The 24196-nt window shown below is 42.4% G+C and overlaps 1 protein-coding gene across 1 annotated transcript in view; it reads right to left on the bottom strand.

The window, feature by feature from the left end:
• Window positions 1–2125: 2125 nt before the first annotated feature.
• P2RX4 (purinergic receptor P2X 4) overlaps window positions 2126–24196 on the bottom strand; it is a 60955-nt gene continuing 38884 nt past the window's right edge. Inside the window, exons 8-12 of the mRNA XM_030219463.1 lie at window positions 19185–19321; window positions 18105–18198; window positions 16546–16611; window positions 6061–6156; window positions 2126–2510 (exon numbers count right to left, since the gene is read on the bottom strand). Coding sequence (XP_030075323.1) covers window positions 2478–2510; window positions 6061–6156; window positions 16546–16611; window positions 18105–18198; window positions 19185–19321 — 426 coding nt within the window. The 3' untranslated portion in view covers window positions 2126–2477. The remainder of the gene's footprint in view (window positions 2511–6060; window positions 6157–16545; window positions 16612–18104; window positions 18199–19184; window positions 19322–24196) is intronic.

Genomic DNA, 24196 nt, shown 5'->3' with positions numbered 1-24196 from the left:
TAAAACTCTGTAAGAGCACTCCTTGCTTGTTACCTTAATTACAATAACTGACTATAAATGAAGAGTTGTCCTAGGGGTGGGTGGAAAGACTAAACCAGATCCTGCAGTGCCTGCTAGATTCTGTTAATACTGTGGTACAAAGTTTTTAAAACTAAGTGGAAAAGACTATGGAGATAAAAATATAAAAAGCAAATTTTATCAACTAATTTTGCCTAACACTAACCTACAATTCCTCCTTTAAACCCCAGTCTTTAAGTTCCCAAAGCACAAAGCAAAATAGCGTTCACTTACCAGAGAAATGTCCTCTGAATGAAGTTACTAAAATGCACATATGCAAACACATAGCCCAAGTTCAATAGCAAGATTTAACTGCTGAAAATGTGTTTACACTTGAACCTCCATATTAATGTAATAATGTTAAATTATTAATTTCACATTTCTACAAAACACAGTTATGTTATTAAATGCATTCAAACTCCAATCATTTGCAAAATGCATACAGCAGATTCAAAGTGCTGCAAATTCTCAAAACCGTATTTCTCTAAGGGAAAAGATGGAATGAAGAAAGCTCCGGAATGTCACAGCATAAGCTTCTGAATGACCAGCATGGCGGCTGGGGGGTGTGAGACAGAAAGAGAATTTATTTCACAGGAAAGGCAACAGAGGCCTAGTCCATTCTGCTACCAACCCCCAAATGCCTTCCCATTCACACCCCCCAAATGTTTAAAGCACAACTGTTCCCCTGCTGGTTAGCTTGTACTGGGGGTAACCCCTCTGGCTTCCAGCTGGACTGAGACCTTCTTACATGAAAAGGGGACACAGGCACAGAACCTAGTAACTCACCAGAACTTTGACTACTTATTCCTTGTTTGTGTCTATTGACGTGTGGTTTGCATAAATAAAGATGGAAAAAAATGAACATAACTGAACGGCCGACAGAGCCAGTTCTATTCAGGTAAGTTTTCACTTTGTTAGCGACACACAATTCTACAAGAACAGAGAAATTCCCATTTAATAGCAAAATCAATCAGTTAAAATAAAGGATTTATGTAAATAGCTGAAAAGGTTGATGATGTTTATACAATGACAAAAGCAGTGTGCGTGCCAATGACCAAATTACAACGCTAAAGAACCATTTTCACCAGTGCAAAATTTGGGTAGCAGCTGAAGAATGCAGATAGTGCTCTGAAACCAAGATGAGAGCACCAACTTCTCCTGATATCGGGGCCAAAGCATTGACCGTGGCAATAAAAGCTAAGGCGCCCCCCCCCCCCCCCCAGGCTACAGACAGGTGCAAGCTGTCGAATGAGGCCTGATCTCAGGTTCACAGACCGCGCCTCTTCCTCAAACACTAGTCCCAACTCTCAGGAGAAAAACCATTTCTTCACCTCCATTGTTAAGTTTGACCCTCTCTTTTGTTTTTTCTTGTTTCTTTGAGTATTCCCCTCCCCCCCCCCCCCCCCCAAAAAAAAAAAAAAAAAAAACACGACAAGCACATCTAGCAGATATTGGCTCCGGAGTTTGGACTGGTTAAGATCTGTAACAAATATAGCTAGTATTATTACCATGGAATAAGTAGACAAAGGTATAAGAGCAAAATAAGGGAGGGGGGAGGGGGACATGTAAAATAATGATGATGTTAGACTTGATGCATATGTATAATTTTGATATGACTGAATATTTACACAGTGTTTGATTTTCTTGGCTTTGTTTGACATGATATATCATCAATAAAAACCGTTAAAAATTTAAAAAAAAACACGACAAGCTATGAGGTTGTGTTACTTTAGCTAAGTGAGGCACAGGAACATGTTATCTGTGGCTGAAACTTATCGAGAATTGTGTCCAGTTAAACAGCTTTTATCACTGCACAGCAGAAATGTTTAGTGTTCACTGTGATAGACAGAACTAGAATAACCCAGCTGCAGTACTGTCTACCAAAGGCTTCTCCAAGTTCAGTCCTCAAGAGCCGCAAACAGGCCAGGTTTTCTGGATATTCCTAATGAATATGCAGATCTCTCTCATGCATATTCAGTCGGGATATCCTGAAAACCTGGTCTGCTTTTAGCCCTCAAGGACCGAACTTGAACCACCCTGGTCTAAATCAAGCACTAATTATTCGAAATAATTCAAGCTCTTTTAATTCAAAGGATTCTTTATAAATCAAAATTCATCCACCGTAGCAGCAAATGTCAGATACGGAAAGTTTCTGAAATGATCTAGACTAAGAGGATGAGTAAAAAGTCTTCTTCCACCATAAAATTACAGTTCTGGATAATGCAACATAGCCATTGTAACAGTCTGACTTCCGGGAAACACACTTGCTGCTTAAGAGCTTTCTTGCATAGGTCAGTGTTTTAAAACTCCTGATGCAGGTAGGACGTGGAACAGCAAGGATTTATTTAGAGTAGCACCTGAACCAGGGACACTTTTCTGCCAAACCTCAGCTGGCTGGAGTCACCCTGGCACATCTGTGGTTAGGGCTGCGAGCCGTAGTTATTGTTGGGTCCCTGCAATTTTCAGAAAAGAAGAGAGTCTCACTCGCAACACAAAAGACAACAGCCTGTCTTATGGGTGGTGGTGGGGGTCTCGAGCCAGTCTGGCTTTCAGGATACCTGTAATGAATGTGCAAATCTCTCTCATGCATATTCATTGCAGATATCCTGAAAGCCAGAGTGGCTAAGAGGTACTCTAGAACCCGCTTCAGAAACGCTGCCCTACAGAATACAACTCACGTAAGAGACAGACTAATTATTTATTTTTTTTTTTTGTAGCCCTGTAAATCAAGCCAAGCCTCCAAACTCACAGAATACAATCCAGTCCACCCTAAAACAAGGACAGAGCCAGTGGCGTAGCAAGGGGGGGGGCCAGAGGGGCGGTCCGCCCCGGGTGTCAGCTCGGGGGGGGGGGGGGGGTGCTCCCTGCCAGCTCCCCCCCTCGGTGCATCGACACCCCCCCCCCAGTGCCCACCCTCCTCCGTCCAAACCAGCTCCCCCTACCTTTAAAAAAATATCGGAATCCGAAGCGAGGTGCAGCGCCTCGCGCCTGCACGTAAAAGAAATGTGCAGCGTCTCATTGGACCTTCTCTCGCTCTGTCTGTCCCGCCCTTGCGGAAATAGGAAGTTGCGTCAACGGAGGGCGGGACAGACAGAGCGAGAGAAGGCCCGAAGAGACGGTGCACATTTCTTTTACATGCAGGCGCGAGGCGCTGCGCCTTGCTTCGGATTCAGATATATTTTTAAAGGTAGGGAGCTGGTTGGACGGAAGAGGGTGGGCACTGGGTCGGGGGGGGAGGGGTGTCGATTCGCCGAGGGGGGGTATGCCATCGTGCTGCACCCGGGGGGGGGGGGTGTGCAACGGCGAACCGCCCCGCCCCGGGTGGCAGCCCCCCTCGCTACGCCACTGGACAGAGCAAACTCTAAACAGAGTCCCAGTTTCTTAACATTGGCTTCATTTTATACTAAACAATCCAGGAAAAAAAAAAAAGAGCATGCTCAAAAAAACTCCGTTGGGGGGGGGGGGGGTGGGGGGGAACTTCCCTGGAGAAAAAAATGAACGCTTCCCTAAAAAAGTGGACATATATCCAAATCACATGCAGTTTGTAACAAACATAAAATAAAAATCTAATAATCTAAAGATCTTTTCAATCAGTTTCCAAATATTGCAAATACATTGATGCACATAAACAGAAAATTAAAAAAAAAAAAAAGTAGTAGTAATTCACCACACTTAGCTTATAGGAGCAGGAGGAAACATGCCAATGCATCACGAATCTTCACAAGTCAAACCAAAAGAGGGGGGTGAATGCTTCCACATCAATCAACTAAACGAACACAGAGTGGAAGAACAAAGTTCCAAGAACCACCAGAAGTTCAATATTTTCAAAACCTAAAAAAGTTTTATTCTCCAATAAAGACTGCATAAACAGTCCAGACCCAACACGGGCTGTGTTTTGGCAATGAGCCTTCCTCAGGGGTTGTAACTTTGTGTGAATGATAAAACCGTATGGAGAATAACCTCAATGTCAGCGAACAACGCTAGAAAGAAAACAACAGCACAGCATGGGTGTCCAAAAGACTGACTCCATATGGTTTTATCATTCACACAAAGTTACGACCCCTGAGGAAGGCACTTGCCAAAACATGGCCTGTGTTATATCTAGACTGTTTATGCAACCTTTATTGGAGAATAAAGCTTTTTTATGGCTTGAAGATATTGAACTTCTGGTAATTCTTGGAACTTTGTTCTTCCACTGTGTTCGTTCATGGATCTTCAAACCATTCTCAAAGGAACCTAAACAAACATGTCGACACAGTCCAAATGGCTCCAAGGAAAAACAAACATCAGCTGCTCCTATACAATCGGACAAGGGTGCATTGGCAGGTTTCTTCCTGTTCCTATAAGCCTAAGTATGATGAATTACTACTACGTTTTTGGATTTTCTGTTCATGCACATCAGCGTGTTTGCAGTATTTGAGAACTGACTGAAAAGATCTTTAGATTTTTGTCTTATATGTTTGATACAGACTGCAAGTGATTTGGCTATACGTCCATTTTTTGGGGACGCATTCATTTTTTCTCCAGGGGAGTCCCCCCTCCCCCCAATGGAGTTTTTTGAGCATGCTCTTTTTTTTTCTGGATTGTTTAATATGAAATGAAGCCAATGGTAAGAATTCTGGGACTCTGTTTAGCTTTTGCTCTGTCCTTGTTTTAGGGTGGACTGGATTGCATTCTGCGAGTGTTGAGGCTTTGCTTGAATAACTTTTTTGAATTTTGTAGCCCCTGTAGTCTGTTTCTTACATGAGTTATTAGAAAACAAATTGTTTATACTTGGAGTGATAAATAATTTGCTTTCTCCTCTTTTGTGTTGTATTCTGTGAATACAACACCATGGTCTGTGTACTGAGACATCAAACTGCACCTCAGAAACAACAGAACACAAAAACACAAATTGAGCCAGCTGTACAAAATTAGGCAGCATTTCTACAAGAAAATGCCTTATGTCCTGGTCATAACCATCCATCTGTGTGACCACTGAGCTGCAGTACTCTGGGCTATGGGATACTCTGTGACAAGGAGGTTTCATAACAGGAAGGCATGATGTGCTGAAGACTGTCTTCACCCAAGGAGGTTTTAATTCTCCCCATGCAGTTGCCGCCATCTTGGTACACTCAAAACAATGAAACTAATACAGTGACAAGCTCTGCCTACTGGCATCAGCCCACATAATAAGCCAGAGAGGCTCATGCTGTCTCCTGTTATCAAACCATCTTGCTCTGGGAGTACTGTGCCAAAGGCAGCTTGGATACTGGAGATGTCAGGCATATAAATGACCTGAAATAGGACACACCAGAGGGAACTGTGACAGGATGAGGCCAGTGCTGGCATCCAGAGCTTATGATTAATCATCTTGTGGGCAAGTATGCTATGAGATGGGGAGGATGGAGGGAATGCTAGCACCAGCAAACAACCAGAAGGATCATGTGGCCTGGGGATAGCTACCTTTAGAGGGCACTGTGACAGGACGATCGGTTGACAGGCTGTGGGAATCTGGGGAATGTTGCTTGTACCTGAGCAACCTCTGGCCAGATGGCCTTTCCACACTATTTCCATAATCCTAAACCCAGTATGTAGCTTAAAATACAATTTAAGGATTTAATATAGCTCCATTAATTCGGGAACAGAAAAGCTATTTACAATTCAAATTAAAACATTAGAAAAAAAAAAACACATAAAACACAATCAAAACACAGAGCACCACCAGAGAATTGACAGACACACTTCCCCGAAGGCCAGAAAGACTGACTAAGTCTAAAGGCTTTTTTTTTTTTTTTAACAAAGGGGATGACTTATTCCACAGAAATGGAGCACAATAGATGTGGTATAGATGTTCTGGCCGTGGCCCTGCCCCCCCCCCCCCCCCCCCATCTCACTCATCACACCAACCAATCAGAAAGCCACTGTAATGCACATTGTGTTCTTATTTAGCACAAATGGAGGAAGTAGAAAAATGTATTTGCATATTTTCAAGCAGATAATGGCACTTGCTGTACTGCTTACCAGTTCATAATCTTCCACATACTTATATTTCTTCTCTCTGTAATAATTCCTTTTTTGAAGGATGTGAAGGACAATGAAGTCACATAAATATGTTGCCTTAAAAAAAACAAACAACATATAATGACCAAGATGAATCCACAGCTACAGTTGAAAACAAATATTCTTGGGAGGAAGTGACATCACTGACTACGATGGTTGGTTGAGCTTTTAGCTCTGCACACCAGATCAGCAGAGATGGGCAGAAACAAAGTACTTGTACTTAGTTACAATACTTAAGTACAATTAGCAGTACTTTAACTTGTAACTAGTTAAAAAAAATTTCCATACTTTTTACTTGTAATAAGTTACATTTAAGCTGTACTTTCGTACTTAGTAACAAAGTACAAATCTGAAAAAGAAATTTAAAAAAAAAAGTATTTTCCATCTTCTGCTTCTCCCCTCTACAGGCTTTCCAAGCAATGTCAGACGCAGCTTGCAGTTGATTGGGCCCGAACTTCCAGTGCAAAAAGCAGCTGAGGATCGGACGTTTGGGTCCAATCAGATGCAAGCCAGGATCTGACATCACTGGAAACCCTAGTCCCTGCCAAGGAGTTTTAATAAGACAGGAGACGGCATGACGTCAAAAAGCTGAAGCTGGTTTTCCCCCAGCAGCTGCCATATTGGTAAACCCAAAACAAACCCCTCATAAAACTCCCCAAACCTCCCTGCCCCCAATTCCCCTCCTAACAGAAAGAATGCAAAACCAAGGAAATTTAATAAAACAACATAAACCTCACAAGTTTGCTATTGTTTTTCAATAGCATCTGCAAACGTTTTGGATCACTCAATATGGCGGCAAGCTTCAGCCCACATAATGGGCCAGATAGGCTCCCTCCTGTCATATTAAACCTCCTTGGTCCCCCACCCTCTACATCTACCCAGAACAGCTGTTGACTGGCTATTACTTTGTTGTTGTCAGGCTCAGCTGCCTCCCTAGCCTGAACCGCACTGTCACTGTGTGCAGGACCTGCTCCCTCTCTCCTCTCATTCTCCATGGCCCTGCAGTACAATTTTGCTCCCTTCCTCCTGTTGCATCTCTGCTGGGCTCACGCTATTAAACTATCTTGGGAAACTAATGAAACCCAGCTTTCTGCAGCGTTACTACTGCTTCCTGCAGCAGCAGGCCTGTCTCCTCTGATGTAAACTTCCAGGACTGGCACAGGAAGCATTAGTAGTGCTGCAGAGAGCTGGGTCCTACGTGTCTTCCATGGTAGTTTATTAGCGTGGGCCCAGTGAAGGTGAATGGGAGGGAGAGAGAACGAAAGACTGTGCCGCAGGGCCGCAGTGGATGGGAGGGGACAGAGAGAGAGAGAGAGAGGAATTAGACAAGACTGGATGGGTGGGGGGAGAGAGAGAGTGACAGGGAGATGGGGTAATACTGGATAAATGGGGGGAGACAGAAACGAGGCAAGACTGGATGGGAAGGGAGGAAGAGAGAAACAAGGCAAAATGGGAGGGGAGGGAGATTGGAAGACAGTGAGAGACGGGGCGATTCTGGATAAGGGGGTGGAGGTGACCCTCAGGGGGAGGAATGCTGGCTTCGGCCTAACCCCTGGTAAGCCTTTCCTCAGCTGAGAGGTGCCCAGCTCTACCACCAGCTGCCTTTCAGGTGCTATGGAGGACTTGCAGCTCATCTGCATATCCTTACAGCCTTCTCCGGGGTGACACCCAGGTCCACTCCGATCCACCCAGGGCCTCCGCTCTGGGTGCCGCGCGCCGGAGCATTTTTCTCTTTGCATCTAATCTTCTTCCCAGTTGCTAAAGTACCTCAGTCATTTATGGCCCCTATTCACATTCTCTTCCTAGCCCTGTCCCTTCCTAATCTTTTCCCTCACCCCCTACCTCTCTCCGCTACAGGACCTCACTGCCCATCCATCGACTTCATCACCTCACCTTCTCTCCTACCCTCTTCCTCCTTCTTGGCTTTTAATCTCCGTCTCTTTCTTCCCTCCATTTTGCCTTCCCCATTCCACCTAAATACCTCTCGCCTTCGACGCCTGCGTGGCCACACCTCTCCTACTCTCCTCCGCTCTCTTTTACTCCTTCTCTTACTCTCAGCCGGTGACATCAATCCCAATCCTGGCCCTCCTCACCAACTATTATCCCAACTCTACAGATCTCACCGCAACCTCTCTAACCTCATCTCTATTCCTCTACTCCCCTCCTTTTCTCTGCCCTTCTCTTGCGCCCTATGGAATGCCCGCTCTATCTGTAACAAACTCCCCTATATCCAGGACCTCTTTATCTCGCGTCACCCTCGCATCCTCCTTTAATCTCCAACTATGCTCCACCTCCCCCACTCATCAAAATGGTCACTGTCTTGATCTCATCTTCTCCTCCAACTGTTCACCCTCTAGTTTCCTTGCCTCTGATCTTCCCCTCTCTGATCACCATCTTATAACTTTCACACTTAAATCTCCTCCCTCCCAGTCCCGTCCTATTATATCTAATTTATCTAGGAATCTTCACGATATTGACCCTTCATCTCTATCCTCCCATGTTTCAAACCTCCTCTCTACTGTGGCACCATCCACGTCTGTCAATGAGGCTGTTTCTTCTTATAACAATACTCTATCCTCTGCCTTAGACACTCTTGCACCTTTGATGACCCGCCCTATAAGGCGCACAAAACCCCAACCTTGGCTGACTTCTAATATCCGCTACCTACGTTCCTGTACCCGCTCCGCCGAACGCCTCTGGCGGAAATCTCGGGCCCTTGCTGATTTCCTACACTTTAAGTTCATGCTGACCTCCTTCCAATCTGCTCTTTTACGCGCCAAACAGGATTATTATATCCAACTGACCAACTCTCTTGGCTCTAACCCTCGACTTCTCTTCACCACATTGAACTCTCTCCTCAAGGTGCCCCCTCCCCCAACTCCCCCTTCATTATCTCCTCAGACCCTTGCTGAATTCTTTCACGACAAGGTTCAAAAGATAAACCTTGAATTCTCTACCTCGCCACCTCTCCCTCCACTAGTCCGTTCCCCTCTCTCTCCTTCCCCTCATTCTTTTTCCTCCTTTCCTGAAGTTACTATAGAGGAAACTACATTTCTCCTTTCTTCCTCAAAATGTACCACCTGTTCCTCTGATCCCATTCCCACCCACCTTCTTAATGCCATCTCACCTGCTCTTATTCCTTTTATCTGTCACATTCTCAACCTCTCACTTTCCACTGCAACTGTCCCTACTGCCTTTAAACATGCTGTGGTCACACCTCTCCTTAAGAAGCCTTCACTCGACCCTACTTGTCCCTCTAATTACCGACCCATCTCCCTCCTCCCTTTTCTCTCCAAATTACTTGAGCGTGCTGTTCACCGCCGCTGCCTTGATTTTCTCTCCTCACATGCTATTCTTGACCCACTACAATCTGGTTTTCGCCCTCTCCACTCAACCGAAACTGCTCTTACTAAAGTCTCCAATGACCTATTACTGGCTAAATCCATAGGTCTCTATTCCATCCTCATTCTTCTTGATCTTTCCGCTGCTTTTGACACTGTCAATCACAGCATACTCCTTGATCTCCTGTCCTCACTTGGATTCCAGGGCTCTGTCCTTTCCTGGTTCTCTTCCTACCTCTCCCTCCGCACCTTTAGTGTTCACTCTGGTGGATCCTCTTCTACTTCTATCCCTCTGCCTGTCGGCGTACCTCAGGGTTCTGTTCTTGGTCCCCTCCTCTTTTCTATCTACACTTCTTCCCTTGGTTCATTAATCTCATCCCATGGCTTTTCCTACCATCTCTATGCTGATGACTCCCAAATCTACCTTTCTACCCCTGATATCTCACCTTGCATCCAAACCAAAGTTTCAGCATGCTTGTCTGACATTGCTATCTGGATGTCTCAACGCCACCTGAAATTAAACATGACCAAAACCAAACTTCTCATTTTTCCCCCCAAACCCACCTCCCCACTCCCCCCCGTTTTCTATTTCTGTTGATGGCTCTCTCATTCTCCCTGTCTCCTCGGCTCGAAACCTTGGGGTCATCTTTGACTCTTCTCTCTCCTTCTCTGCTCACATCCAGCAGATTGCCAAGACCTGTCGTTTCTTTCTTTACAACATCCGTAAAATCCGCCTCTTTCTTTCCGAGCACTCTACCAAAACCCTCATCCACACCCTTGTCACCTCTCGTTTAGACTACTGCAATCTGCTTCTTGCTGGCCTCCCACTTAGTCACCTCTCCCCTCTCCAGTCGGTTCAAAACTCTGCTGCCCGTCTCATCTTCCGCCAGGGTCGCTTTACTCATACTACCCCTCTCCTCAAGACCCTTCACTGGCTCCCTATCCGTTTTCGCATCCTGTTCAAACTTCTTCTACTAACCTATAAATGTACTCACTCTGCTGCTCCCCAGTATCTCTCCACACTCGTCCTTCCCTACACCCCTTCCCGTGCACTCCGCTCCATGGATAAATCCTTCTTATCTGTTCCCTTCTCCACTACTGCCAACTCCAGACTTCGCGCCTTCTGTCTCGCTGCACCCTACGCCTGGAATAAACTTCCTGAGCCCCCTTTAAATCTAGACTGAAAGCCCACCTCTTTAACATTGCTTTTGACTCATAACCACTTGTAACCACCTGCCTCCACCTACCCTCCCTCCTTCCTGTACACAATAATTGATTTGATTTGCTTACTTTATTTCTTGTCTATTAGATTGTAAGCTCTTTGAGCGGGGACTGTCTTTCTTCTATGTTTGTGCAGCGCTGCGTATGCCTTGTAGCGCTATAGAAATGCTAAATAGTAGTAGTAGTAGTAGTGGGGGAAGAGACAGGGGCTATGAGCTGGGGAAAGTAAGCAAGACTGGATAGGTGAGGACATAGGAATCAACTTTTCAAAATGATTGGGGATGCTAAATCCAATAGAAATTACCCCTCCATGGACATAGTCAAGGGTTTGCTGAAGATCAGTGTTGGAGTTGGTTATAGTGGAAAAGGTGAAGACAGAAGAAGAGGAAAAAAAATGACACATTGTCAGGCGACCCTTGGAAACAGAGTTAAAAGACGAAAGGAAAGCAGTAACCAAAGACTGGGACCAACACAATTAGAAAATGTAAATGGCCAGACAGCAATGGTAGAATTTTTTTTTTAAATTTAGGATAAAGTAATGCAGTAGCCGTGTTAGTCCACTTAAAAAGTTAATATAAAGAAAAGAAAAAAAACAAAAAATTAAAGTGACACATTTATATTGGACTATATACATTTTTGACTAACTTTGCACTGTTAGTCCAATAAAAATGTATCACCTTATTTTCTGTTTTTATCTGTTAATTTGTGAAATGTAGCAATTGGAATATGTAAGTTTTTGGAATTTACATTTGCTCTCTTTATATTTTGAATGGTGCAAAGGAAAGTGTCACTGTTTGTTTCTTTGGTTTTGCACTGTATGCCGAGTATGGCTTCTTGGGGGTTCAGTTTAATTTTTAATCTACATATTTCTATTTTTAGTTTGTGATTACTTATTCTATACTTCATGAGGGGCTACTTCTGTTCTTGTTTGCTAAAAACCTACGTGCCTTTTTTTTTTCCACGTTTTTGGGTTGGATCCATGAAAAATTAAACCTCCTGTGGAGTTTTTAGCAAAATTTTGAAAGGTTTTTTTTTTTATGCCGATGAAGAAAGTTTGACCCGATTTATATCCTCTTTGAATATTGGGAGGAGGCTTTTTCTATTTCTCATATATTGTTGGCACTCCACAGGAGTTATAGTATTACAATAAGCACTTTGCAGTTTACACAAGAGAGGTTTTTATTATTTATTTATTTTATTTATTGCATATGAATCCCACATTATCCCACCTCTTTGCAGGCTCAATACATCATGAATAGTGGAAGCATCTGAGAAGATATACATTTAGCATTATAGAAGGATCTTGAGTACATGAAAAAGATTGAACATCATAGTAGTTTAGCAAGCAAATATTGTGAGGCAGTTTTGGATATTTGTATTGGAGTTCATATTTGTTGGTCTTTGTGGTATGCCTTGTTAAAGAGATGGGTTTTCAGTAGTTTGCGGACGTTGGTTAGTTCATAGATCGTTTTTAAGTTGCGCAGTAGCGTGTTCCAGAATTGTGTGCTCACGTAGGAAAAGGGGAAAAGGTTGAATCATGCATTAGTTTGTATTTTAGACCTTTGCAGTTGGGAAAGTGAAGATTAAGGAACGTGCGGGATGATTTTTTGGCGTTCCTGCGTGGAAGGTCTATCAGGTCTGACATGTAGGCTGGGGTGTCTCTGTGGATGGTTTTGTGAACTAGGGTACATATTTTGAACGTGATGCGTTCTTTGAGTGGGAGCCAATGTAGCTTTTCTCGTAGGGGTTTAGCACTTTCATATTTTGATTTGCCGAATATGAGTCTAGCTGCAGTATTCTCAGCTGTCTGAAGTTTCTTGATTATTTGCTCTTTGCAGCCAGCGTACAGTGCATTGCAGTAATCTAAATGACTGAGTACCACTGATTGTACCAGGTTGCGGAAGACGGTCCTTGGGAAGAAAGGTCTTACTCTTTTTAATTTCCACATTGAGTGGAACATTTTCTTGGTAGTGTTTTTCACGTGATTCTGAAGTGTTAAGTGGCGGTCAATGGTAACTCCAAGAATTTTGCCTTTGTGCCTTGTGATTTATACAAACTCTCCTATCCTCCTATTTGCTAACTTTAGATTAATACACTTCTGCTGGTATCTAAACCTTAGCGTCTGCATTCAGTCGACTGGCACAGTAACGTACTTAGCGATGACACAGGGCACTATGGAGGCTCCATATTGTTTAAAATTTATTACATTTATATCCCACATTATCCTGAAAATAGACTCGAGTTCAATGTGACTTGCAGTTAAACTTATAAACACATAGTTTGACTTACAGCAATATTGATGTAGAATGAAGAAACAGCTGAGAAAAACATATCTTTGATGGACTGTACAGGTCTTTATCTGCCGTCATTTACTATGTTATAAGCTGCAGGTGACGTACATAATTCATGATAGAGAACCAACCTTGTTGTGTTTCTTTTTGCATTCGAAATAATACAAAAACACACAAAGAGGAAATCACTTCAGTTCTATCCTTTTATCGCAATTAAGTGGAAATAAAAGAATGAAATAAAGACCAAAGCTTTTTCCACGCAGGAAGACTGAGAAGCACAGATGCACTGCACCTATTAACTTATTAAAACAGTACAAAATGCATCAGAGATGCAAATGCTATATAAAATCTGAGGAGGAAAAACAATACCAAAGCAGTCTATCGATAAATACATCTCTCTATTTAACCAATATAACATTCAACACATAAAACCCAACATGACCATGTTTCACCCAAAAGGGCTGCACCAGGAGACGTAAAGCTCATCCACCAAAGTATCTTCACAAACTGAATATCACTTCTAGACGTCCCACATTATTAATATAATACTTATATATGTATTATGGGCTCCTTTTACTATGCAGAAGTAAGCCCAACGTGGCCTTACTGCTCGCTGTACAGGAAGTACCGCTGGTTTACCACAGCAGCCCGGTAGTACTTCCCATCCCTAATGTGACATCATTTCCGGCGCTACAAAATTTTATTTTTGTAGCCTCGGAGTGTACCTGGCGGCACTGTCCAGTTACCGCTGGGTTAACGCGGGAGCCCTTACCGCCAACCTTAATGGGTGACGGTAAGGACTCCCCCCCCCCCCCCTGAAATGGCCGCGCGGCAAGTGCTTTACTACTACTACTTATTTCTATAGCACTACTAGACGTACGCAGCGCTGTACACTTGAACATGAAGAGACTGTTGGAATAATGTATTGTATTTTACATGCATTGTCTGTCAGCTATTATTTCTCTGTGATTACTCTGTGACCTCTGATGTGAATTACCTAGAGAGGTCACACCCATACAACTTCCTGTGGGGGTGATTAGGCACAGCACATGGAGCTCATGATCTCTCCTAAGCTGAGGATCTATGGTGTGAGCATCCATTACCATCTAAGCACATGGAAAGAGCTGATAATCCAAATGTATAGTATTATGTATATATAAGCCTGTCTGAATATAAATCTAACTACAAACTGTGAGTAAACAGATGTTTTGTTACTTCAACTTTAAAGTGACTCGGCAGTGAATTATTCTGGGGTGTATGTGAGAGAGATGAAGAAAAGAAATTAACATTTCTAAAGCTGAAGCTGTGTGTATAAAATCTGCTAATTATTTACTACAAATAATCCAACAAAAGGGTTATGGGCCCAGCCCAGGAATTGAAAAAGGGAGAAATATTACCAGGCAGTGAAAAAGCCAAATTTTTTCTCTTAAGTTTTAAAAGAAAGATTCAGTCTGTCTCTCTCTCCCCCCCCACACACACTAAACAGAAGGCAAGGCTAAGAAATGGCTGAGGGAGGAAATTCACCATTTTTCTACTCTCTCAAGGTGCCTAAATTAACTGAATTTAATTATCAGCAGTGGGAACTAAGATTCAGATGTCTCCTTCAAGCAAAGAAATTAAGTATATGTTTAGACCAAAACAGAACAGCTGAAAATATGGCTGAATGGGACAATGCAAACTATTATGTGAAGTGCATGTTTTTTGAAGCTCTCTCAGAGAAACAAGCCATATTGGTGGAGGCAAAAGATACAGCAAACGAAATTTTATATAAACTAAGAACTATGTATGCAACTACATATGCAAAACAGCAACCAATTTGGTTAGCAGAGTTAAATGAGACCAAATTAAGGGATAAAAGTAAATGTAATGATCACATTATGCATCTTATGTCTTCATTTCAAAAGTTAGAACTTTCTGGAATTCCCATGTGTGATGCATTGAAAAGAGCATTTCTTTTTACCTCACTATCAAAGGAGTTTGATGTTTTTAGGTCTGTAAATGAAGCCATTGAAGGGCAATCTTTTGAACAGGCAGCATCAAAACTGAGGCAGGAATGCATAATTAATGATTCTGAGGAGATGTGTTCTCAAAGACAGTCAGAGAGAAATGAAACAAATTTCTTGGCAAAGAATAGAGGAAGGCGGAGCTATGGGAAAACTCCACCCAAGGGCAAGCTGATTTGCTACTCATGTGGAAAGGAGGGACATGTATCTAAATGGTGTAAGGAAACACAAAACACCCCCTCTAGCTCACCTAAGCCAATGGAACAAAAGAATTTTCCAAGCAGAAAATGTATGAAAGACAATGATAAACATAAGAGCTTTCTAATGGCAGAAAAATCTTTGACTATGGTAAATAATAATTCAAATGAAAGTACTTGGATTTTGGATTCGGGGAGCACATGCCATTTAACCAATTGTAAGGATTTCTTTCAGGAAATGAGTCCAGAAGAAGATGTTCTTCATACTGCAAACGCAGGGACTACTCAGATCCAAGCAAAAGGCATTGGATTCTTAAAATGCAAAGTGTCTAATGAAGTTAAAGAAATTCCTGTAAGTGATGTCTTGTATATTCCCCAAGCAGTTTGCAATATGCTTAGTGTATCTACATTAGATAAGAAGGGATTTGCGATTCATTTTGAAAACAATAAGTGCACGATCTCTAAAAATGATGAAGTGTATGCTGAAGCTTTTATGCATAATGATGTTTATAAACTGAGCATTTCAGGTGAAGCCTCACATATGGCGCAAGTAAGGAAGAATGATGGTAAATGTAGTCTGGAAATCTGGCACCGCCGCCTGGGACATCGTGATTTTAAGGTGATCCAGGATCTTCACAGTGGGCAACTAGCCACAGGCATTCAGATAAGTGCAGATGCTGGTAAAATGGAGAAATGCATAGACTGTGTTACTCAAAAAGGTGTAAGACCCTCATTTCCTGCATACACAGGAAATAGGAGTAATAAAGTACTGGACTTAATACACAGTGACTTATGTGGACCGTTTAATATCCCATCATTGGGAAATAACAGATTTGTGCTAATATTCTTGGATGATTTCTCTAGATATTGTGTGGCCTATTTGCTGAAAGAAAAAAGTCAAGTCACAGACATGCTGAAGAAATACGTAGCCATGGTGAGCAATAAATTTGAAAGAAAACCAAAGGTTCTTCAGACCGACAATGGTGGTGAGTTCACTTCACAAAGCATGCGCACATTTCTAGAACAAGAAGGCATTCAGCATATCAGAACAGTAGCTTATACACCAGAGCAAAATTCTGTTGCAGAGAGAAAATTTAGGTCACTTGTGGAAATGACCAGATGTATGCTGTCAGATAGCAATCTCCCTAAAAGACTATGGGGGGAAGCCATTCTCACAGCAGTGTACCTACAAAACAGAATGCCAACCAAAGGCGCTGAGCGCACACCACATGAGACATGGCATGGTAGGAAGCCAAACCTGTCACACATAAGAACATTTGGAAGTACAGCATATGCTCATATCTCCATGATGTGAACATAGTACTAAGAGGGGCAAAGAGGGGGGAGGGACATGTCACCCAGTCTAGAAGAGATTAAAAAAAAAAAACCTTACCACGCCCAGTAGGGCCACTCCAGAGCCAATGTTTATCATCGTTGGAATGATGTCAAATTTTCCTGCCTAATGGGAAAAAAAGTTATATTCAAGTAAAATTTCCAGTCAGCAGACTTTCAACATGATATATAGCAACAAACCGATTGGAAAAACCAGTAGGCAGATGAGGTGAAAAGGAGATTAAGAAGAGGACAAGTGAACGGGAGGACGAGAATAAAATCAAATGGACAAGTAAAAAAAAAAAAAAGGCAGTGGCAGACAGTTGTAGAGAAGGAAAAGATGACAAGAGGAAAGAGAAGAAATGGAAAGGCAAACCTGGAAAATAATTTAGAAGACTGAAACAAGGAAATTTGGGGGGGGGGGGGGGGGGGAAGAGACTGGGACCAGCCCAACTTCAAAAATAAAATACCCAAAGGTAGAAAAGAAAAATGTTTAAGGATTGGGATGTGTTTGCTTTTTGAAATACGCATGTTTTCTATTTACGTTTTGCAACGTACAGGAGAAAACGCATGTTTCTCTTACCGGGGGGGGGGGGGGGGGGGGGGTCTCTATTTCAGTTTTTGTCTGTATTCTTATTTTGCATCAGGTGAGGGTCTGTTTGTATTCTGCATGTGAGATTCAGGTGAAGGATTCTGCTAGCATGTAGTGTCTGTACAGGAATCTAAACAGTACAGTTTGATCTACCTTCCCAGTAGTAAGTATATTGATGCTCTAGGGCCCAGTGTAATATTTCTAGCACTGTCTTTTCATAGGTATGTTAGAACCATTTTTTCTGCAAGATGGAAGACTTATGCATGCGTCTGTGGAATAGAGCGAGTGTGAATGTACATGTATGTGAGTTTATGCAAGAGCAGAGGATGTCTGTATATTGGTACATATGTCAAAGGAACTTTGTGTGTGTGTTCTTGACAGCTTTTGGGCCCTGTTTACTAAGGTGCGTTAGTGTTTTTAGCTCACCTACACTTAGAATGTGCACTAACCATGTAGGCGCCTGTAGGGATACTGTAGGCAAATACATGGTTAAAGCGCATTAAGTACATAAGTAATGCCACACTGGGAAAAGACCAAGGGTTCATCGAGCCCAGCATCCTGTCCCCGTTAATGCATCTATAATGCTGTTAGTAAACAGGGCCCTTATTTTTAATGCATTCACTTAACTTTCCTGTACTGATCAATTTACATGCATAAGTTCTAGTGCACAGGGAAAAAACCCTACACATTACGAGGACTGACATGAGAACGGACCCATTCTGCTGCTTGAAAGCTGAAGGGCATGACCAGTTTTCTAATGGCTCAGAACTGAAAACATGTAGTTATGAAAATGAGACTAAAGTGGAAAAAACAAAAAAAGACATGGATGGAAACTGGCATCAAAAGGAGAGGTCCGTCTCCACTGTATAAGGGGGCTTTAGAGTCATTAGTCAAAAAAGAAACTCAGGCATAAATGGGCTTTGGCCCCCAACAAGGAGAGAAACCATGGTGGACAAGGTAAAACTAAGTGATCATTTTGCTTTCACAACTTTGGCTCAAAATAATATATGATAAGGAATCTAAAGTACCGTTCCAAAAACCAGGATATCAAAGCGAATGCCATAGGCCTTAATGAATGTCCGCATCTCCACGCCAGTCTCACCTTTAAAGTATTTTGCAAACCTAAAATCAAGAATATAAGGAAAATATGCTATGTTCTCTCTCTTTGCAGGGCCTACATACATGATTCCAGTTACAAATTATTTATTTAAGGTCTATTAACTACCTTTATGAACCAGGGGCTTAGCCAGACTTCGGCAGGAGGGGGGTCCAGAGCCCGAGGTGAGAGGGCACATTTTAGCCCCCCCCCCCCCCCCCCCCCCGGCGCCACTGTCCCTCCCTTTCGACCCCCCTCCCATTGCTGGGTGCCTTATTGTAAAAATTACACCCACCCCTCACAAGCACAGCTTTCAAAAGGGATTTAGCAGAGTGACCAGAGCCAATTGCTGTGCTGAAAATGGCTAAAAGCAGGCTTGGGCATTCACAAGAAGCTTTTAGCCCAGGTTAAAGCAGGATATTTTCAGAAGTGCAGAGAGGTGAAGAGAGTGAACACCTCGTATACATTTGGCTTCCAAAATGTACATACAGTGATTTGCCCTCAGTTGGCTACCCACCACTAACAGTAAGGGTAAGGGTCATGTATTTGATATACCGGCTTTCTGTGGTACAACCAAAGCGGTTTGTGTGTATTATATACAGGTACTTTCTCTGTTCCTAGTGGGCTCAAAATCTAAGTTTTTGTACCTGGGGCAATGGAGGGTCAAGTGACTTGCCCAAGATTGCCCTTTGAAAAGTTAGTGACAAGGTGCCCATGTAGGTTATAACAAAGTGGGCTACTCCAAAATTATCCCTTGCATTTCTGAGCAGACTACACAGGTTTGTTTGTTTTTAAATCATGGACAGATGTGACCGACATTGTACCTATTATCTGCAATAACCATTTCATTAACCTGGGTGGTGCTCCTACAGAACTGGGCCAAGGCTACTGGTCATTCCACTTAGACCATCCATCAAGATACCATCTACTACCATCTGATCCTGAAGCAACAATGAAATCTGCCTCATTCTCTCAAGCCAAATTCTACCAGATCATTGCGAAAAGGCATTACCTGAAGTTATATCCAGGAGAAACATCATGATCTATTTCTCGGTTGTCAAGCCGGCGGAAGGAGTACCGTGGGAGGCAGTAAGAGTCCCTCCGATCGAGGTTGCAATCCCATCTGATCTGGATTCCCATCACTGCACCCTAAACAAACCAGAATTGGAAGATATATATATAAGTAGAGTTACCATGCCTGTTAACAGGACCACAAAATCCAAAAAAGTGTCACATTTAACTCTCGCCTCATTTCAATTCCACAAATAGTGGGGTAGATGCTCAAAGGGGTTTAAACAGGCAGGAGAGGCTCCTGACCACTTAAACCTCAAATCAGCAGGCTAGGAGGGGATATTTAATGGCCCTTAGTCTGACTGTAGCAGCAGTGCTCAGTTAATGGGCCAGTTAGCACCAAGGTGGTCCATAGGCAGAATCAGGGAGAACCTGAAGATATACAGGCTCTAGTGATATTTGGTGCCAGCACCCTCTCACCTAACCTGGTTACTGGCACTGAATGTCGGCTGATGCCTGCATATCTTCTGGGTCTGCCAAGGACCTGGATACTCCCCTCAATTAAAAAAAAATAGTTAATAGTTAAAAAATAGTTTATCAATTTGATATACCACTTCTTTCGAAGCAAGAATCAAGGTGGTTTACATATAACCTGTCCCTGACAGGCCCACAATCTAAGTATATTGTACCTGGGGCAATTGAGGGCTAAATGACTTGCCCAGGGTCATACAGAGCTGCAGAGGAAATTGAACCTGGTTCCCCTGAATCTTAACTCACTGCCGACCGTTAGGAAGCAGTGCGAAAGAAACCTGGTTCCCCAGGTCCAAAACCCGCTGCACTAATCCTTAGGCTAGTCCTCCAGAAGCAGCAGCAGCAGCACCAACGCGTCTATACAAGGAAAAACCTGGAGGAGAGTAAATATTTGAAAATCATCAGCAAACAGCTTTGCTGCGATGAGTTAAAGACGATAAAGGAAACTGATTAAACAAAAGTTAACTCTCAAACTCTCTCATCAATCTCCAAGTTCGCCAGTTATGGTATAGGACTACAATCATGTTACCAGTTTATGTGTTTTTCTGTTCTCCATAAAATGATGTTTATTGATGATTCTCAACTGATTGTACTCCGCCTAGAATTTAACAATTAAGCAGACTATAAATGCCCAAATTAAATAATTATACCCCAGAGAGGATGAAAAACATTGCATGCTAATACCTGAACTGGGAGTTAATTGACCAGGCCTCTGAAATGTCTGAACGCACAAAGCAAGCGATAGAGCCATCAGTTATGGAGATGTGTTTATAGCAGAAAACAAAACAGCGAAGATGACTCGCAAGAACAAAAATAAAAAAATAAAAATGTAAAAATAATCACAAATTATGTATTTAAAAATATACATATAAAAGGCGACACTTTTGATTATAAAAATTAAAAATAATAATCAACTTTATTAGCCAAAGGGTAGCAGGGAGAAACGGACTCGACACAGCTGTGTTTCGGCCATACAGGCCTGCGTCAGGAGTCTTCTCACTGTGTGCTGATTACTAATTCTATCCAAATATAGAGGAAATATGTGTGTCTCTTTTTAATGTTGTAGCGCTAAATCATGCCAGAAGCAAAGTCGAGCAAGGAAAATCGGAGCAGCAATCTTTTTTTCGAAGTCCCTCTTAGCCTTCCTTATCAGTGCTTTGCATTTGACTTGACATTCCTTATGCTGTTTCTTATTATTTTCAGTCGGTTCCTTCTTCCATTTTCTGAAGGATTTTCTTTTAGCTCTAATAGCTTCCTTCACCTCACTTTTTAACCACACTGGCTGTCGTTTGGTCTTCCGTCCTCCTTTTTTAATACGCGGAATATATTTGGCCTGGGCTTCCAAGAAGGTGTTTTTGAACAGCATCCACACCTGATGTAAATTTTTGACCCTCGTAGCTGCACCTCTAAGTTTTTTTTTCACTGTTCTTCTCAATACTTTACAATACTACACGACTCACAATCAGGATTTTGCCCCCTACACAGTACCGAAACAGTACTACTTACTCTCCTAACTAAATTCAAGCAGGAAATAGCAATAGGCAAAAGCATTCTTCTCCTCCAATTTGACATTTCCAGCGCGTTCGACATGGTCAACCACAACATACTACTAAGACTCCTAGAGTACTTCGGAATTGAAGGAAACCCTCTCAAATGGATCAAAGGTTTCCTAACCACCAGAACATACCAAGTGAAATCAATTAAAAATATATCATCACCTTATAAACCAGAGACTGCAGAGTACCGCAAGGATCACCACTATCACCGATCCTCTTCAACCTCATGATGACCCCACTAGCCAAGGCCTTAACCCATTCATCTAGCTGACAACATTACAATATACATCCCCTACAAACACGATCTGGCAGAAATCACTATTGAAATCAACCTCAGTTTAAACATCATGAACTCATGGGCAAATGCATTCCAACTAAAACTCAACACAGAAAAAACACATTGTCTCAATATCTCATCCCAATACAATACGTACAAACACACAAACATCAAACACCCCAGATTACACCCTCCCTATCTCAGACAGCCTGAAAATTCTCGGAGTAACACTCGACCGGAACCTCTCAATAGAGAACCAAGCGAAATTCATCATAAAGAAAATGTTTCACTCAATGTGGAAACTCACAACGTGTGAAACCATTCCTTCCAACGGAAGTATTTCGCAACTTGGTACAATCAATGGTATTAAGCCACGCAGATTATGACAATGGAATCTATGCGGGATGCAAAGAACAAATCATAAAGAAACTTCAGACCGCACAAAACACAGCAGCCAGGCTTATATTCGGAAAAACGCGTTTTGAAAGCGCCAAACCCCTCCGATAACTGGCTCCCAATCAAAGAACGTATTGCTTTCAAAATCTGCACAATAGTTCCGGGATATATGACAGACCTCATTGACCTGCCAACTAGAAACACTACAAGATCATCACGTTCATACCTAAATCTCCACTACCCAAGCAGCAAAGGACTCAACTACAAATCAACTTGCGCATCCAGCTTTTCCTATTTAAGTGCACAACTATGGAACTGCCAAAAAGTACTAAAAACTATGCTGGACCACTTAAATTTCCGAAAGGCCCTAAAAACAAACCTGTTCAGAAAGGCATACCCCACCGACCCAACTTAAAAACATGGATATCTGCGACTAACGAAACCAAAGACTGTAATGGACATACCCAAACGCTTCCTCTTCCCCCCTAAATTCCCCCAAAGTACTCATCATACCTGAACCTTATTCTACCATATCACCTTGTATTTGTTCATACCGGAACTGGCAAACGCCGTTACGGTACCATGTAAGCCACATTAAGCCTGCAAATAAGTGGGAAAATGTGGGATACAAATGTAACAAATAAAAATTTTCTCATAGTCTCCTTTTTTAAAGTTAAACGCTAACGTATTTGATTGTCTATGTATACTTACTTCAAAGTTAATATCAAATCTGATCATACTACGATCACTGTTATCAAGTGGCCCCAGCACCATTACCTCCCGCACCAGATCATGCGCTCCACTAAGGACTAGGTCTAGAATTTTTCCTTCTCTCGTCGGTTCCTGTACCAACTGCTCCATAAAGCTGTCCTTGATTTCATCAAGGAATTTTACCTCCCTAGCGTGCCCCGATGTTACATTTACCCAGTCAATATCGGGGTAATTGAAATCACCCATTATTATTGTGTTGCCCAGGTTGTTTGCGTCCCTAATTTCCTTTAACATTTCTGCATCCGTCTGTTCATCCTGGCTAGGCGAACGGTAGTACACTCCTATCACTCTCCTTTTCCCCTTTACAGTGGAATTTCAATCCACAGTAATTCCAAGAAATGTTTTGTTTCCTGCAGAATTTTCAATCTATTTGATTCAAGGCTCTCGTTAATATACAATGCTACCCCTCCAACAATTTGATCCACCCTATCACTACGATATAATTTGTAGCCTGGTATGACTGGTTATCCTCCTTCCACCAGGTCTCAGAGATGCCTATTATATCTAATTTTTCTTTTAGTGCAATATATTCTAACTCTACCATCATATTTCTTAGGCTCCTGGCATTCGCATATAGACATTTCAAAATATGTTTGTTGTTCCTATTTACATCATGCTTAGTACTTGACAGTATTAATCTGCAATCTTTTGTCTGATTTTTATTTAAGGACACCTTAAAGACATCTCTCTCTTATGCCCCCTCCAGACATTACTCACAGCACTGCCTGAAACCCCTTCTCTCCCCCTGCACAACAACTGGGCTCTGCAGATACTTGAGCCACATGGTGCAGGAAGTTGGGGAAATCTTGTGGTTTCAAGTCCCGCGAGACTTCCCCAACTTCCTACACTGCCAAGAATCTGAAGAGGCAATGCTGAGGAGCGAAATAAACCCCACATCAGAGGTATGAAATTCCAGGCACCAGGATGAAATTTCTAGGTGTCACAGTGACCTGGCACCCGGGATTTGTCAAGCTCTGACCTCTTTATGTTCCCCCTGAGACAAAAGGTTAAGGAAGAGACCTGAAGCTTGGAAGAGTCTGAAACCATCTACATGAGACCTACTTTATTGGAATCCAAATCGAGCCCTTAAATCCTTCATTATGCTAGAATGGAAGTCAGGGTTTTTCCAGACTCTGAGCTACTCATGCTAGGTGAAGAGGGTGTCTGAACCCAAGACACTGTGTTCTGGACCTGAAGGGTACGTATGCTCTTAGCTTTCCTGCAAAACATACTGTCAGTTTAAACAGGGCTAGTTATTCTTTTTTGGAGGTGGAACGCCTGAAGAGAACTGGGAATTCGAACTAAAAAGACCAAATGACTTCTAATATTTCATGATTACTGGTGGGGTGGTTGCTGATGGTTTGGCTGGTTTGAATTGTATTTGATTTAGTAGGTGGATTTAGTCATCTTTTCTTCCTTCTGGGTATTTGATTTATCATTGTTTTAGTTTGAATTTGCACTAGAAGGTGACCAAAATCAGTT

This window comes from Microcaecilia unicolor, chromosome 11 (assembly GCF_901765095.1).
Source record: "Microcaecilia unicolor chromosome 11, aMicUni1.1, whole genome shotgun sequence".
Lineage (NCBI taxonomy): Eukaryota > Metazoa > Chordata > Amphibia > Gymnophiona > Siphonopidae > Microcaecilia > Microcaecilia unicolor.
Note: the sequence above shows the minus strand (reverse complement) of the source record. Positions and strands in the feature narration are given on the sequence as shown.